This window comes from Dasypus novemcinctus, chromosome 31 (assembly GCF_030445035.2).
Source record: "Dasypus novemcinctus isolate mDasNov1 chromosome 31, mDasNov1.1.hap2, whole genome shotgun sequence".
Taxonomy (NCBI): domain Eukaryota; kingdom Metazoa; phylum Chordata; class Mammalia; order Cingulata; family Dasypodidae; genus Dasypus; species Dasypus novemcinctus.
Genome location: NC_080703.1, coordinates 27857807 through 27873945, shown reverse-complemented (window position 1 = coordinate 27873945; position 16139 = coordinate 27857807). Strand labels below are relative to the sequence as shown.

The window sequence follows — 16139 nt, the reverse complement described above, 5'->3', positions numbered from 1 at the left end:
AAGATAAAAGCCTGAATGTGTATTGTGTACTGAATGTCTTGGGCACCACAATAAGATTTTTGTAAGATCTGTTTTCTCCCCTTTCCCCACCATATACAGGCTGGCATGGCTCTGACCTACGACCCCACAGCTGCCCTACAGAATGGGTAAGTAGACCACATTTTCTCTATTTTGAGTGCTAGGATATCTTTGAGCTCTGAAATCAGCACTAAAGAAAACTGTTCAAACATGTCTTGCTGAAAACACTTGAAAGCAAACACATCTCAACATGGTACTTTTCTTTCTTCCCGTAAGTGACTGATTTCTCGCATCGCTCATCTCACCCATTCTCAAAATGATTCTGTGTTAAGCCTTTCTCTCCTTCTTTCTCTGTTTCTCTCTTAGAAAGACTAAGGACTAGGCTGTGAAGAACCAATGAAGATAGAGCTAGGCTGGGAAAACTATCTGAGTGTCTCTAGGACAAAATTGTGGTCCCTGCTAATAACTGGAGTCTGGCTTTCAGTAATTGTATGTGTGTTGAGAGGTTCATTTCTACATTAGTGATGCTTTAGTCTTGCCTTTTGGAGAGCAGGGAAAGGGTAATGGGCAGAAGGCAAGTTATTAGCTCTGGTGATTGTATCTTCATTTTCTATTTTAATAAACATCTAGAAAAAAATGCATGACCCTCTTAGAACAAGTCATACTGTTCCAAATTCCTCTTCAGAAAAATAAGACCACTGGGCTTCATGGAGCTGGTCTCTATAATTCTATGACTCCGATCATCTTTGGTTGAAGCTTTCTTCCCTTCAAAAATCCCTTTTCTTCGCTTTGGCTGCCCTATAATAAACAACTCTGTTTTCTTGAGTTCTTTTATTTTTCATTTTTATACTCCTGGCCGTTTATCTTGGATTTCTCCATGACTTTCAGGTATCTTTCAGTCTTATTAAAGAATCAATATGGGTGAAGGTGTCACTGAAGATGACAGAATAGGGAGTAGAAGAAATTAAACTCCATTTTTTCTTTGGTCAGTTAACTGTGATGAATATCTGTAGGGTGTTGAAATTACTTCAAATAATTACCTCGTGTGATTGTAGTCATTTATTAAGACAGTCATTTTCGGGTCATTCAATAAACATCCAGTGAGTGTGCCAGGCACGCTCTATATTTAAAAATCAATGTATGGGACGAGTTCTCTGCCCTCAAGGTGCTTACAGTCTACCCTTCCATAAAAGACTAAATGCTGGTGGTAGTGTAGGAGTGGAAGTCCAGTCCTTTTTCCTTTGGTTGATTAAAACTTCCTTCTATAAGTGAAAATTAAGGATATCCTTTTGTTTTTTCAATAAGTGTTTATTTCCAAGCAACATGTGATAAACTTTGCTGTGTAGAAAGAAGGAAAGACTTGAAGAAGAGAGGCCTCTGGAATCGTACTGTATAGTTAGGGTATAAAATAGTTAACTCAAAAACTATAGAGCAAAACAAGGCATTATGTGCTAAGTGATAGAAAATGGGAGGGAATGGCATTTAGTGAACACTGACTGTTGTACCCTTTATGTTACATTTGTAATTTTATCGTACACCATTTCAGAGTCAAATGAAATCATGTCATTACAATTAGGGATTTATTTTGAAATGTTTCACACATTTAGAAAAGTAGAAGTAACTAATGAGTACCAATTCACCCACTATTTGGAACCAAGTGTTAATAGTTTGCAATATTTGCTTCTATTTTCAGTTCATATATACATATGGACATGTAAGTGTGCATGTATATCTACTTATCTATCTAATTATTATAAGTACCTTCTTGCCTAAGGCCCTATGTTAAGAATTATAGATGCATCAGTAACTTAAGCAGACCTAGTGTTTTCACTCAGAGAACTTAGATTGCTGCAGTAGAGAGAGAAATGAAAGAACTTATTTTTTGTGCATAATTAATTTTATATGTAATTACTTATTTAATTACATAATTATAATTGTGTTAAGCACTAAGTAGATAAATTGACATTTTTTTGCTGGACAAATATCAAAGTAAATGTTTCACCTCTAAATTCTTCAACATACATCTCCAAAAATAAGGGCATTTTCCTCCAAGATGACAAAATCACTATCATGCAAAGTGAAATGAGCACCAATTCCAAAATATCATCTATTATCCAGATTATATTTAACTTTTGCTTGATTGTCCCCAAAAATGTATTTTATAGCTGGTTGGTGCTGAAGCTTTCATGGATTATTTCATTTACTAATGACATTCCTTCTGGGTAAGTGTTAATATTACCATTTCACAGACATGAAAACGCAACCCCTGGGTCAGAGAAAGAGTTGAGTGTCACATGCTGGTCTTATTCCACCGCCCACTTAAGGGTATGAGTTAGGGTATAAATCCTGTTCATGCATTGCTGGAGCCACTCATTTTCCAATGCACAATTTAAGATCTGAATTTCTTCTCTGTGGACATATTTCTGCAAGTTGTGCTAGTACAATCTTGGTTCAACACAGACCCAAAGGGAAAGAATTGGGGTTTCAGAATTCCTAATCTGAGCTGCCAAAGGTGAACCCTGGGTGATGCTTTGCTAGAGGGTTGTGAGAACTGCCTGGCGTGCTGTGAATCTCTCTCTCTTCTAGCAAAGGGCCCCTCCTCACAGCAAGTCACCACCTCCAGGCCAAATTGAGCTTAACTGCAGATACAGATCTTCATACCTTATACTAACAGTGCAACATGGTACCGTTTGAACTAGTTGAACAACTGCAAAAACCTTTGTACTTCTTCCTGTAGGCTAATTTAGGAGAATAAAAAAGCCCATTCTTCTCTCAGAGCTGTCTGGCATAGCTCTCTAATCTGTTATTGCAATTGCCCTATTGCTTTTTTTTTAGGAGTTCAGTAGGAAATTCTATAACTTTCAAATAGGAGTGTGGGAGGTAGGAAATAATTTCCCCTTTTATTCACAATCTCATCTTTCCTGCGCCCTTCTTTTCACTGAAGGCTGCTGTGTAAAAACCTCTTGGATTGTTTTTATTTGAATAAAATGTATTCCAGGGGAAGATGTGAAAAGAAATGTGTTCCTTTAGCATTAGGTTGCCAGCTGTTTTCTATGGGCATTTGATATTAAGTGATACGGAAGCCTTGTCTTATTACAGTAGGCAAGGAATCTAATGTGAAGGATACATTGGTATTACAATAAAAATGACCAATGACTTATTAATCTTGTGCTATTGTGTTACCCGAAGGATAATGCTCAGGATTGTGACTCAACAACATTGCCTGAGGACATGAAACTCAAGCCAGTGCTGTTCACTTCATGTGCAAATAGGATTTTGTATGGTTTCTCTATGGTAAAAAGCATTCTACTCTGAGGTTATTGATATATTCATGGTATTTTAATTGTCAGTGAAGTAAGATTTCACCATACACTACTTGACTTCCAAATCCCCTGAAGATGACTTTTCCACAGGCAAAATAATGTTGTTTTCATGACTTAAGACTTGAATTTTCTGGGTTTCTGGAGGACGCTCGCCTTAAATGCCAGAGAATCAAGTAACTGCTTGCATATCTTAAACTTAGTAAGTTTTTCAAAAGGTCACCTTTGCACCTTTCTGTAGATCATACTTAGTTAACATCTCTTCACCATGTTGGCATTTGATATCTTGTGCACGTGAAACCTCTCCCAAAGTAACTTGTTCATATGCTTAAGGCAAGTGTTCTCAACTCGGACCCTATCGGTATTCTGGATAGGAAAATTCTGTGTTGTAGTGGACAGCAGGATATTTAGCAGGATCCATGGCGTCCACAGAACAGACAGCAGTTAACACTCCCACCTTCTAATTGTGACAACCAAAAATGTCTCCAGACATCACCAAATGTCCCCAAGGGGGAAGAAGTCACCTCTGATTTAAAACCACAGGGCTAAGGTAAAAGGGACACTCGTCATAGACAAATGCTCTGTGAATCTTAGCAAAGACATATCTTTTAGGAGGGCAAACTATTACCAGGAAAATAGTTTATTAACAGAATTCATTCCTCGTTCTCTGCAACAACATCTGCAAGGCATATGGCATGCATTCCCAGATACAAAAAGATAAAGTTGCATGTTTACAATTAAGTGAAATCTGTGGTTATGGCTAAAAAGTGTTCTGTCAAATTTCTCTTTCCCATTCCCCAATAACATAGGACCCATGCTTGAAGTATTTATTTGGAGACTCTGATTCATGCCTGCATAAAAATGTGTTGAAATCATGATGGACGCATAGTAGAGATTGAGAAAAAGCTGAGAGATTGGGAAATGCATTCCACAGTTCTCTCATTGAAGTCTGGCCTTGTATATTTTCTTTAGATCCGGTACTTCTAAAGTCATATGCAGTAGCAGCCTCTGCTGTTATGGTTTAAGGGAGGTTTTCCTGTAAATTCGTTGAGTTTGTTTGGACTTTGGAAGGGCTTATTTTAGAATACCGGAATTAGAGGATCAAGATGGTGTGTTGAGTCTGTTCTTTCCAGTATATTTTCTGTTCTAGATGACTCTTTCCATTCTAAATGACTTTCTGACTTGAGTGTCAGTATTGGAACTCACTGACAAGCATGAAATATCATTTTCTTTGATGGATAGGATTAGACCAGATAGAATAAAAATGCATTAAATTTTCCTCCAAGGGTTCCTTTTGCTAGTCTCAGTTTACTTGGCTGTTTTCTTTGTTTCTGCACTCTGTTTTCCCCATAGAATTTCCGGTAGCCTCTGCCCGTCAATCCAATTTCACTTTTAATACTCCAATTGGTGCATTTTATAAAATAGACCAGCCATGCTAAAATCTGATGCATGATTCGCTCCAGTCAGGATGAGTGGCTGAACCTGACTTTCAGAATTTAAACCACCATAGGGCGACTGAGAAAGACTGTTGCGTGATTACAGGTGCCTGCCATGTCATTGTAACATTCAAAGCAAATCTGTCTCCTCACTGCCTCATAAATAAGATCTGTCCAGGACAAGATTAAAAGGAAATGTTTGAATGCAAGCCATGATTCTCATAGAAAAGGTCTATTTCCCTTAGTTACTTAAATTCCGGCATGCTTAAAAAGCAGGTATTAACTAAGTTTCTACTGACAATCTACAAGTATGTGACCTTGAGTTGTCTTCCCTGAGATCTCACCCATCAGCTTCCTATGGGTTTCAGGGACCCATCGTCTACCCTCCCACCATCTTGGCACTGGCCACCCTCTTCTATAATTACTACTTATTTCTCTAAGCTGCTCCACGTTCATATACTCATCTATTCAGCATGTAGCCATTACATATCTACTACGTTCCAGGCTCTGTTTTAAGCAACAAGGCCAGTGTTTCCCCATCCTTCTTGGAGCTGACATTCTAGTGAAAGAAACAGTCTGTTGATCACCTTCTATTCACCTCACTGGTGATGGATGGATTCCCATCCTGGGGTTACAGGAACTGCTGAATCCACGACACCCAAACTGGGCAGAAGAGATCATCAGCAGTTTATTAGGCACCTATATTCGTAGCCCGGGGGATGCAGCTTGCCCTGCAGGGCCAGATGGGGGTTGCACTCAGGAATGGTGTGCAGGAGCAGAGGCTATGCGAGGCAGGCTTTGTAGGAGCAAGAGGATGGGGTGGCCTCTCGTTCCCATGAAAGGATGTGATTGTCTTGTTTGAATAATTCCACAGTTTGGCAGGAAACTGAAGCCCACTACTCAAACATAAGCAGGAACTGTACCTGGCCCATTTAATAAGGAGGGTTGTTTGGCGAGGGGACCTTTTATATGGGATCAGAGTAGGGAGGGAAACTTGTAGATAGGCTATTTGAGTAACTCTCATTTTTACCAAGTGTCAAGGTGGCACATAATATTGAACCTTAACTTTAGGCCTTAAACCACAGTCAATACATACATAAAGAATTTTTAAAAAATACTACTACAGCTAGTGGTAAGAGCAAAGAATAAAATAGATTAGGGCACAGGGATGGAGAGCATTTGGTGGCTGCTCCTTTAGCTATTGGCCTTTTTTTTTTAATTTTTAAAAATTTATTCCCCCTCCCCCCCTCCATTGTCTGCTCTCTCTGTTCATTCGCTGTGTGTTCTTCTGTGTCTGCTTGTATTCTCATTAGGTGGCTCCGGGAACCTATCCTGGGACCTTCTGAGGGGGAGAGATGGTCATTCTCTTGCACCACCTCAGCTCCCTGGTCTTCTAAGTCTCTTACTGTCTCTCCTCTGTGTCTCTTTTTGTTGTGTCATCTTGCTACATCAGCTCTCCGCATTGGCCAGCACTCCCGCGTGGGCCAGCTTGCCACATGGGCCAGCTTGCCTTCACCAGGAGGCCCTGGGTACTGAACCCTGGACCTCCTATATGGTAGATGGGAGCCCAACTGCTTGAACTACATCAGCTTCCCAAGCTATTGATCTTTCTGAGGCAGGGACAATTGTGTATGTGATACTGAATGAAAGATCCAGGCAGGCTTATGGAGATTTGAGGAAATGAGCATTCTAGGTAGAGAGAATTACAAGGTCATGGACCCGAGATGTGTATGAAAATGATCGTATCATGGAGCAGAAAGGAAGACCCTATGGTAGGGTCCTAGGGAGCCCAGGGGACAGGAGTAGAAGATGATATCAGAAAGGCTGTGGCCAGTTTGTGCTGGCCAGTACATGGAGTGCAAATTTTCTTTAGGGTGTCTACTGTATAGATAAGATATGACTTAAATGACTAAATAGAGAAACTCTAAAAGGTATTTTAGAATTTTGCCCATCTTTGAAGCACACAGTAATGTTTATTTATTTTTTTAATGGAAAGATGGATACTAGTTTACGTAGTATAGAAACAAAACCAACAGGGTATGTGTGAATGGGTGTGTTTGTATGCGTGTAAATATACATATATAGATAGATAGATATCTATATATCTATCTATATATATGATTCTTTTAAAGGAATTGGCCTAAATGTCTGTGGGAACAACACGTGCAAGATCCATAGGGTAGGCTGGGAACCTGGAAATTACGTAAGAGTGATTGTGTAGTCTTAAGTCTGAAATCCACAGGGGAAGCCAGGAGGCTGGAAATTCCAAGGGAAGTTGATCTTTCTTCTTCACTCTTGAACCCTCACTCTGTTCTCAAACAAATTGGATAGACCTATCCAAATTATGGAGGACAATCTTCTTTATTTAAAGTCAACTGACTGTAGATGCTAATCCCATCTACAAAATATCTCCATAGCAACATTTAGGCCAGAGATTGATCAAACAAATGGGGACCATGACCTAGCTAATTTGACACACATAATTACCCATCACACATTGCAACTGATTTTTTTAAGTCAGATTTATTAGGCAAAATTTACATGGAGTATATATGCCTATAATTCCATGAGTTCTGACACACAAAATTGTTTAACTACCACAGCCATCAAGATATAGAGCAGTTGCATAATCTCCCCAAATTACCTCATGTCCTCTTGTAGTCAGTCCTTTTCCCTATGCCTGCCTTTGGCACCTGCTGATCTATTTTCTGTCCTTATCGTTTTACCTTTCCCACATTGCCATATAAATGAAATCATGTAGTATGTAGCCTTTCAAATCAGGCTTCTTTTCACTTAACCTACTTAACCTACTTGAGATTCACCCATGTTTTGACATGTATCAGGAGTTCTGTCCTTTTTATTGCTAGGTAATATTCTAGTGTATGGATCCCATAGTTTTGTTTATCCATTCAACTGTAGGATATTTTGTTTGTTTGCAGTTTTTTGGTGATTATGAATAAAGTGGTTATAAACATTTGCATTAAGGTTTTTGTGTAGACCTAAGCTTTCATTAATCTTGGGTAAATAAATGTCTATGAGTGGGATTGTTGAATCATATGGCACATGTTTATTTAACTTTGTAAGAGGGACAGCCTATTTTCCAAAGTGGCTATGCTCTTTTGTATTCCCACCAGCAATGTATGAGAATTCCATTTTCTCTGCATCCTTACCAACACTAGTTATTGTCATTCAGCAGGCCATTCTAACAAATGGGCAGTCCATATCATTTTTAAAGTTCACAACTATAAATTTACGGGTCTGTCGGACCTGAATAGTAAGAAGGTCATCATGTAATGGAATACGTTTTTCAGCTATATTTTGTTTAGTCAAAAGTGTATGACTTTGGGCGTAGCTCAGTGGTCGAGTGCTTGCTTTGCCCATACAAGATCTCAGGTTCAACCCCTGATAACTTCTAAAAACAAAACATAACAAAAACAAAAACCAAAAAAAACCACAAAAACTCCTAAAAAAGTTGTATGATCTTATACAATCCCGTTGAGAGCCAGATAAAATAAAACTTAAAACTATAGGCTCCAAATCCTTGCCTGAAGGCTTTTATAGGAATCTAAGTTTGAAGAATTAACTCCTTGAATCCTCGCAACCTTTCTTTCCAGCCCTCCACATTCAATGGGTGTCACGCGGAGCTGCATCCTTAGAAGGGTACCCCATGGGATTCTCTATTCAAAATAGCAGTTCCCAGTTTCCCCTGAGATATGTTGTTCCCAAAACTCCAACCTCAGTCATACTTTTAAAAAATGTTTTTGTACTGAATATAGTGTCTATTGCTAAGAGTATGGCAAGTAAAATAATGACTCCATTATCCCTGATACGCATTTTTTTTTTTCTGATCAATCCTACATATCAGTGAAATCCTCCCTCTCAGGCAAACTGGTATCATCCATTCTGCAACTAGCCACCCTAGCCTTTCACTTGCCTGTGAAACACGAAGGAGGAAAACTGATTTAAAATTGTGCCAGAGAATTTGGACACCGGTTAACTCATGGACTCTGAAGTGTAGCCTGAGCAAAGATGTGCCTGCCACCGATTCCCATTTCTAGAGTCTACCCTTTTCCAGGTATCCGGAAGGCTCATTTGTCCTCTGATATGTGAAGTCCTGATCTTGACCAATATTGTTCCGTCACTCTCCAGTGCAAAGCTTTGAAGGACTAGATAACAAAGTCTACAGGAGTTTATTACATAGGACCACAGTTGCCACCAGTACCTTGATCAAGTCCAGAAAATATTCCTACTCTCACCCACACACAAACAGTTCTCTTCTTTTTTCATGAAGAAAGTATTTACCTCATTTTCGGCATACGTATTTGGGATCAGACATAATGCTTTCTCCAGAACTTTCTGGGAGCTGATCATTATTTCTTGCACGAGAGGTGGATGCAGTTCATGTATGTGTAACATCTGCCATCTTTATGAAGTTCAGTGCTCTCATCGTGCCTTTCTCTCAAAGAGCATTAAAATGGCACTGCCTTTTCATGAAAAGGATGCACATGGCATTGGATAAAGACACTAGAACACTCACCAGGAAAAAGAGATTTTCTGAGGCCAATTTTATAAGATGACTCAAAGTTGTCATTTTATTCGGAACAATTTATTTCTCTTAGTGGATTCAGACGCTATAAATCTCCCCGATGCTCATGTTAACAGTTGGTGGAAAAACATCAGGGTGGAACTCTGTCTTTCCCAGAGGTGCCTGGTAGCATTTGATTAGTGGCCAGGCATGCAGGAGCTTCATGAATCTTCTTTTTTGTTTTCTGTTTGCAGATTTTATTCTTCACCGTACAGTATTGCAACCAACCGCATGATTCCACAGACATCTATCACGCCATTCATTGCTGCTTCCCCTGTCTCCACATACCAGGTATGTCCAATTTACCTGCACCTCAGAAGAGATCTCCTTTGCCAGTTCTAAGATATGTAGGGGCAGAAGGAACACAGTATAATTAGAAGAAAAATTGTCCTCATAAACTTTAGTCACAATAATATTCACGTTATGGATTAGCCTCCACTCCCAAGTGCCTGTTGGCATCATCTTCACCAAACAATAAAGTCCACCATGCTTTCCATTCCTTCTGCTGAGTTTTCGTGATTATGCTACTTTCCAGCTGACATAACTACGGGTTTCTTACCACTGATAAATTATTTTGTTTGCTGTCTGTTATTTTGGTTGTTTGCATTTCCCATTATGTCTTCTCTGAAAGCACATTTCGAGGCTTCCCCTCACCCATTCCAGGATGTTTTATCATTGTCATCTCATTTTGTCACTGTTGTCTTGGGAAAGCTACATGGAAAGATGTGTTTTTCCCAAGGAACAGGGAAGAGCCTCAAAGTCATAGAAAGTTATTCCTATTTCCTGCTTTTACTTCATTCTTAGTTCCAGAGAGGCTACAAGAGGCATCAGCAAGGAAATCTGATCCAGTGTGTGTGTCCTAAACCAGATGTTATAGCAAGTTATTTCTAAATACTCAGATGGATTGAAATGTTACACTTTCCCCCTCAAAAAAAGAAAAAAATCACTCCTTTCCTTATTTATATCGAATATGTGATATTTGCTCTACTTTATCTAATATTTTCTTCAAACAATTCTTCTATTTCCAAATGGAAAGTGCCTATAATTGCAACATATAGGAAGAGAGTATCTACTGTCATTTTTTTTCAAGTTTTGAGAGAGAGAAAGAAAGAGAGAGAGTGCAAGTGTGTGCATGCATGTATTCCTGTACATTTTGTAGATGGTGGGGGTGGGTGTTTTACAAGGGTAAAACTGTAAGTTTGTTGACTGCTACTAATGCAGTGAAGTTTCACCTTATTCATCCTCTAGATGCTTCATTTCAGGATGCCCTTGCTGTCAAAGCATCAATCTTAAGGCTATATGCATTTTCCATTAACTGATTCCCCCTGAAGCAGACAATTTTCATTCTTTTTCTGCACTCAGACTCTTGATACATGTGGTAGGCGAATGGAGTAGACTTTCGTTCAAATTGCATTAGAGGATCATAGAATGCCTGATTTCTTAATTTTCCTCCCTGGGGACCATGAAACTGTATGCAGGTGCAGTTCAGTGTCCCTTCTTTCTGTAGACCTGCCTGATTATAATGTGTGAGGTCCCCCACCGCCCTTTTTTCCTTCATGTTGGCCTGTCTCAGCCAAGACCACCCATTGAGCCCCTGTGCAGCAAACTTTGGTGTCATGAATAAAATATCCACAGAAAATGTTTTTCACGTAAGAGGGCTAATAAGTGGAATTTAACTCCAGTTCCTTTTCCTCCAAAAAAGGAATCGGAACAATTTCCTTTGTTCTTGTATCTTGCCTCTCTCATTTCTTTTTGGTTTTTTAAAAAATCTAAAGTGCATTGGCAATATCATTGGTGTGATTCTGTTGGAAATCAAAATTTTCAGGGTTCTTTTGGTGATAATCAGCTCTCACAAGACAACTTTCTCATTTGGCTGACACGTGGTACATTTCAGAACTGTTGGCTGGCTCAAATACTTATTTTTAGTTGCCATTACCAATTACCATATGAGAAAAAAATCACAAACTTGCTTAACTTGGGTTTACCTCAAAGCCTTCCCCAAAACTTCTAGACCTATTTAATTTGCCATTTGGACATATTTCCAAGACAGGGTCACCTGGGCATTTGAAGTTAGAACCAATGACAGAAAAAGAGGAAGTCTTAGCAGTCAACTATTGCCTCCATCATTACTTGTTGGGATATCCTTGGGATTTGACCTCCGAATATTCTCTGAGCACTTCCCGAGACTTTAGTTTCCATCACCCACCTCAAAATATGCCCCAAGACCCAGCCTGTTCAGGTGGGCGCTGGAGTCAGCCCCAGTGAAACAGGAAGTTGCTTTACATTTTCCTGTTTCATAAACCAAATTAATCAGGTCCACAAATTTCTTTTTTATTCTATTCTTGGTTTTGATCACTAGTAAGCTGTAAAGTCAGATGGACTCCACTTTCTTATGACCTAGCGCGACTCCACTGAACGCAAGAACCAAATTCTCTGTGTGATTGCTTTGTGCTAATAAATGCTGTTTGATGCATAGGTCCAGAGCACTTCATGGATGCCTCATCCGCCATACGTTATGCAACCAACAGTAAGTGTTCTCAGTCACCTGAGGCTCAATATTTCTATTATCCAACTACAAGCTTTTGTAATGCATAGAAGCTTTGGGGTAAAGCTTTTGTTATATTCCTTACCTCTTTCAGGAAGCCATATTCTCCAGCTAATAAGCTGAACCTGAAATTCTAACAAGATCATGGATAGGTAGCTAGATAGATAATAGATAGCCAGGTAGATAATAGATAGATAGCCAGATAAGAAACTTTATTGGAAGAAATAGCAGTCAAATTCCCAAGCTGATATATAACATCTACTATGAATGGGGAAGTTCTGCTTCATGCAGGAAAAGTCTCAGAACTCTGGACAGTTAAATCCATTATAGAAGGAAAGCCTTTTTGTTTTACTTCTCTTTTTGATATGCTTCTCTTTCCTTGGACATTGTGTGATATGCTTTAGAAGTGATTTTGAGTATCATGGCCAAGTATTGACTCTGGAGCAATATGTTTGAAATTTGAAGGTATGTAGTTGTCTGCTAATAGATGGAGATATATAGATAGTAAGGTGGGAAGATTTTTAAAGGCAGTTAACTATAGTCACTTTCTTCTTCTTTCATAGAAAATTTCTTCCAAAAACATTAAACTCTTCTTTCTCTTTGCTAGATTTCCCATTTTGTGGCACAATATTCTATCAGTCCAAAGTTGAAATTATTACATATTTCATTGGAATCCAGATGGAAAGTTCATGATTCCATTTGTCTTCCTCTTCCTCTTCCAGGTTTTCTAGTGCTATGGAGGTATGAGATAGAGAGATTTCAATGGCAACACTCTTACGAGAGAGTGAAGAGGGGAAAGAACCCTAGACTGGAAATTGTGTAACAAGGAATCTGACATCCCCTCTAGGGTGTACTCACATCTGTGATTTTATTTCCTTTTCCATTACTATACTTAGTAGGACTTTTGAGAAGGCCAAATGAGAGAACATACGTAAAATCAGTTTTTAAAGTATGACATGCTATACATTATTATTACCATTATCATTATTATTGTTGAGTATGTCACTTGTACAAAGAATGGTACATTTTAACCATTTAGAAGGTAAATTTAAATAAGGCAGTGCATATTAAATACCAAGGAATTAAATACGCAGGCATGCATATCTTGGACTCAAAGGATCCTAGCACCTTTTTTTTCAATTTTGAGCTTTGTACCTCTCTTTTTTAAGAATATTCCATTTTGCTTTTAATGTTTTAATAGTTTTTTTTAATTTAAAGACTAAAATATATGGAATTTCCTCTAGAAAAGCTTGGAACCATATTTTACAAATGCCTCTATTTGCTGTTATTTACATAGGTTGGAGGCTTCCTGAGTACCTCTGCTCTATGTTCTGTAAATCATATTGATATGCAATGAAACCAGGCTCAACCACTTTTCTACACACTTCTGTTCAAGTCATGAGGTAGAATTCAGTCTGTGCTTCCAAGTCAACTTATAGCACAGTCTGAGCCACAAAGGAAAAGGGAAGAAGTCTTGTTGTCTAAAGGGGAAACTTACTAGAAGGAAACAGCCACCTTGCAAAAAAATAACCTGGTCATCTGTAGAGCACTAATGGTAGCTTAGACCTTACACTGGGTTAAGCATCATCTCTTTGTGGCTGAAAGGAATGAACATCTGGCAAAAGCTGACTATTTTGCCAGATGTCCAAGTATGGAAGATTCTACAGTACTTCGAGAATTGTGAGAGAAGAGAATAAAATTGTATGTGTCTTTATTTCAGCTGTTACTCAGGACCTTGGCAAAATCAAATTATTGGATTATTAGCCACGTCCCTCGCCATTGCCATGCACACACGGAGTGTCGCTTTAGGGAAGGTAGCATTGACTCCTGCTTTAGAGACAGAAGGCTTTCACGTACCTCAACCTCTACCCAAGCACATACACGTTTGCATGTAGTATTTCTCATACATCGGCCTCTAGCAACAGTTGTGCATATGTGTGCATGTATGTGGGTGTGTGTGTTTACACTTCACTTTGTCCCCTTGGATCTTCCTTGCTATGACTACTGATCAGTGATATTTTATCACTTTCCATAACCAGACTATGCATCATGTTTGGCCTTGGGCCACTCAGTTTTAAATGTAATATTTGTGGCGAGGGAAGATTGCTGGGAAAAGGAGTGGCTGAGCCACCCGCCACTTTGTCGTCTTTAGCATGGGAAATGAGCTAAGCAATGTCGTGGAAACAGAGTGTGTTACCATTAATGTTTGCCCTCTAACAGTCTTGCTGTTTGTCTATGTTGCATAAATAACCTTACTCAAGGCTTTCCTTTCCTTATTGTTAATGTGGAGGTGAAACTGAACTCTGATGTTAAAATATAAAAATATTTAAGCCGTCCAATTTAAGAAAAACAAACAAACAAACCTGGATCTAACAAGAATCTCTGAATTTCACTTCTATGAAAATATCAAATGGCATAGTGTGATATAAAATGTTATAATCAAACCTGGCACAATAAATATTGAGTGAATGAATGGCTTGAGGTTAATACGCATGGATTCTTTGTTAGGCTTGTTGGGATAGATAGAAACTGTTACTGACTATGGCAGCTCGCGGAAGTTATTTAAACTTCCTGAGCCACAGTTTCCTCATATGTCACATGGACATAATAGTACCTAACTAATTGTGTATTTTGCTCATTAAATGAAATTAGCTCTTAAAGATCTTAAAATAGTGTCTGGCATATAGCAAACACTCAATAAATTACTGTTGTTATTATTTAGTTAAATAAGTAGATTTCATGTTACACTTTAGATTAGCCAAATTATATAAAATGAGTGGTGGTACAGAAAGATTGTGACTATGCCAGAATCATGCATTTCTAGCATATTCACAGTTTTTATCTAATTTCCTTTTCTAATGAGTTTGGTGGAGATGGCCTCTGAGGCTACAAATAAGACAAAATGACTAGATCAATGATTATGTCATTTCCTTACTAAACATTTCAACACCTACTATAAAAGAAATAGCCATTGGATACCACCTCTATGTAAGAAACTGAAACCTACTTTACAAATAAATTCAGGCTGTCGGCACTGGCCTCTCTCAAATATGCTGCCCATCACTGTGATGTGCTTGCACCTTTTCCTCTGAATCTTTGCCATATCTCCCCATCCCTCATTTTGAGAGACTCTCATGTCAAAGTTCTCACTGTATGGTCATGTCCCTCCCCATCACCAAGTATTCATGGGCTCCTGCTTTAGGATGAAGCACTGCCTCCTCCAGCACCTTTGCCCTGCTCTCGCAGGCTGAACTTGAAGGGTTACAAGGTCTTGATCAGGTTTGTAACTGAAGACACAACAGTGCTCAAGGAACTGTCTTCAAATAGGGCACAGTGCCCTTAGTCTTTACCAGGGCAGATGAATGGTTCATCTGGAGGGTTGAGTAAGAGGGAAATGAGGTGACAGAGAGAAGGGAAAGGAACAGAAAAGGGACAAGAGCGTGGAAAGTATAAGCATGTGTTGTGCTGGCATGTGCCACTGAAATTTGCTTTTTTGGATATTTCATTTTCTAAACTGTGTTCCATATGCCTTTCTTGTAGATTTAAAAAGAAAATCTGAGAATCTTTTCACTTTTAAGGAGGAGGTGGAAGCAGTCTCCTCGCCCAGGTTATAACCTACCCATGAGTCCGTAGTTTTGCAAGAAAATAGGTCTCTGGCAGTTATCGGACCCTGAGAACGTACCGGGTCCCTGGAAAATTGTCCTACACAACTTGGAGCAGCAAGAGCATTTCCACTTGTGCTTTGCTGTTTTCCTGAAGAGACTGAGAAGAGAGGACCATTAGACTAGGCTGAGAATTTGCTTTGTCCTGTGAGGAAGCAAAACTACCAAGAGTTGCTGTCGATGTAATCATTTACTTGTTTCTGCTTCTCAGAACAGGGCTCTGTACTATACCCTCTAATCTCACCATTATACTAACAGATTTTAATAGATGATGGATTGCACCAAATATCTACTCTGCATAGCAGCATAATGCCACTCTGGAATCTCATATAAATGCAGAATTGCGATCTTCATGTTGCAATTTATAGGACATTTTGTTACAAGTACACCCCTGACAGGGAAAAAAGATGATGGTTCCCAAAAAGAAGCATAGTTCCATTCCCTTAAATTCTAGTTAGGCTCAACTGAATCATAAATCTTCTGTTCTTCATATGATTAGTGTTATTTCATCTCAAGAAGAGAGATCAGCTTCATTTTTACTTCATGACAAACTGGTTAGCTAATTACAGCATT

At 38.9% G+C, this 16139-nt stretch overlaps 1 protein-coding gene across 11 annotated transcripts in view; it reads left to right on the top strand.

Annotated features, from left to right (window-relative positions):
* The window catches only part of RBMS3 (RNA binding motif single stranded interacting protein 3), a 717407-nt gene that overhangs the window by 603541 nt on the left and 97727 nt on the right, over window positions 1-16139 (top strand). For 8 of the 11 annotated variants that reach the window (XM_071212855.1, XM_071212851.1, XM_071212856.1 and 5 more), the window contains 3 exons: window positions 100-146; window positions 9554-9650; window positions 11836-11886. In XM_071212855.1, the coding sequence (XP_071068956.1) occupies window positions 100-146; window positions 9554-9650; window positions 11836-11886 (195 nt within the window). The remainder of the gene's footprint in view (window positions 1-99; window positions 147-9553; window positions 9651-11835; window positions 11887-16139) is intronic. The other 3 variants (XM_071212858.1, XM_071212857.1, XM_071212854.1) reach the window with 1 other exon arrangement.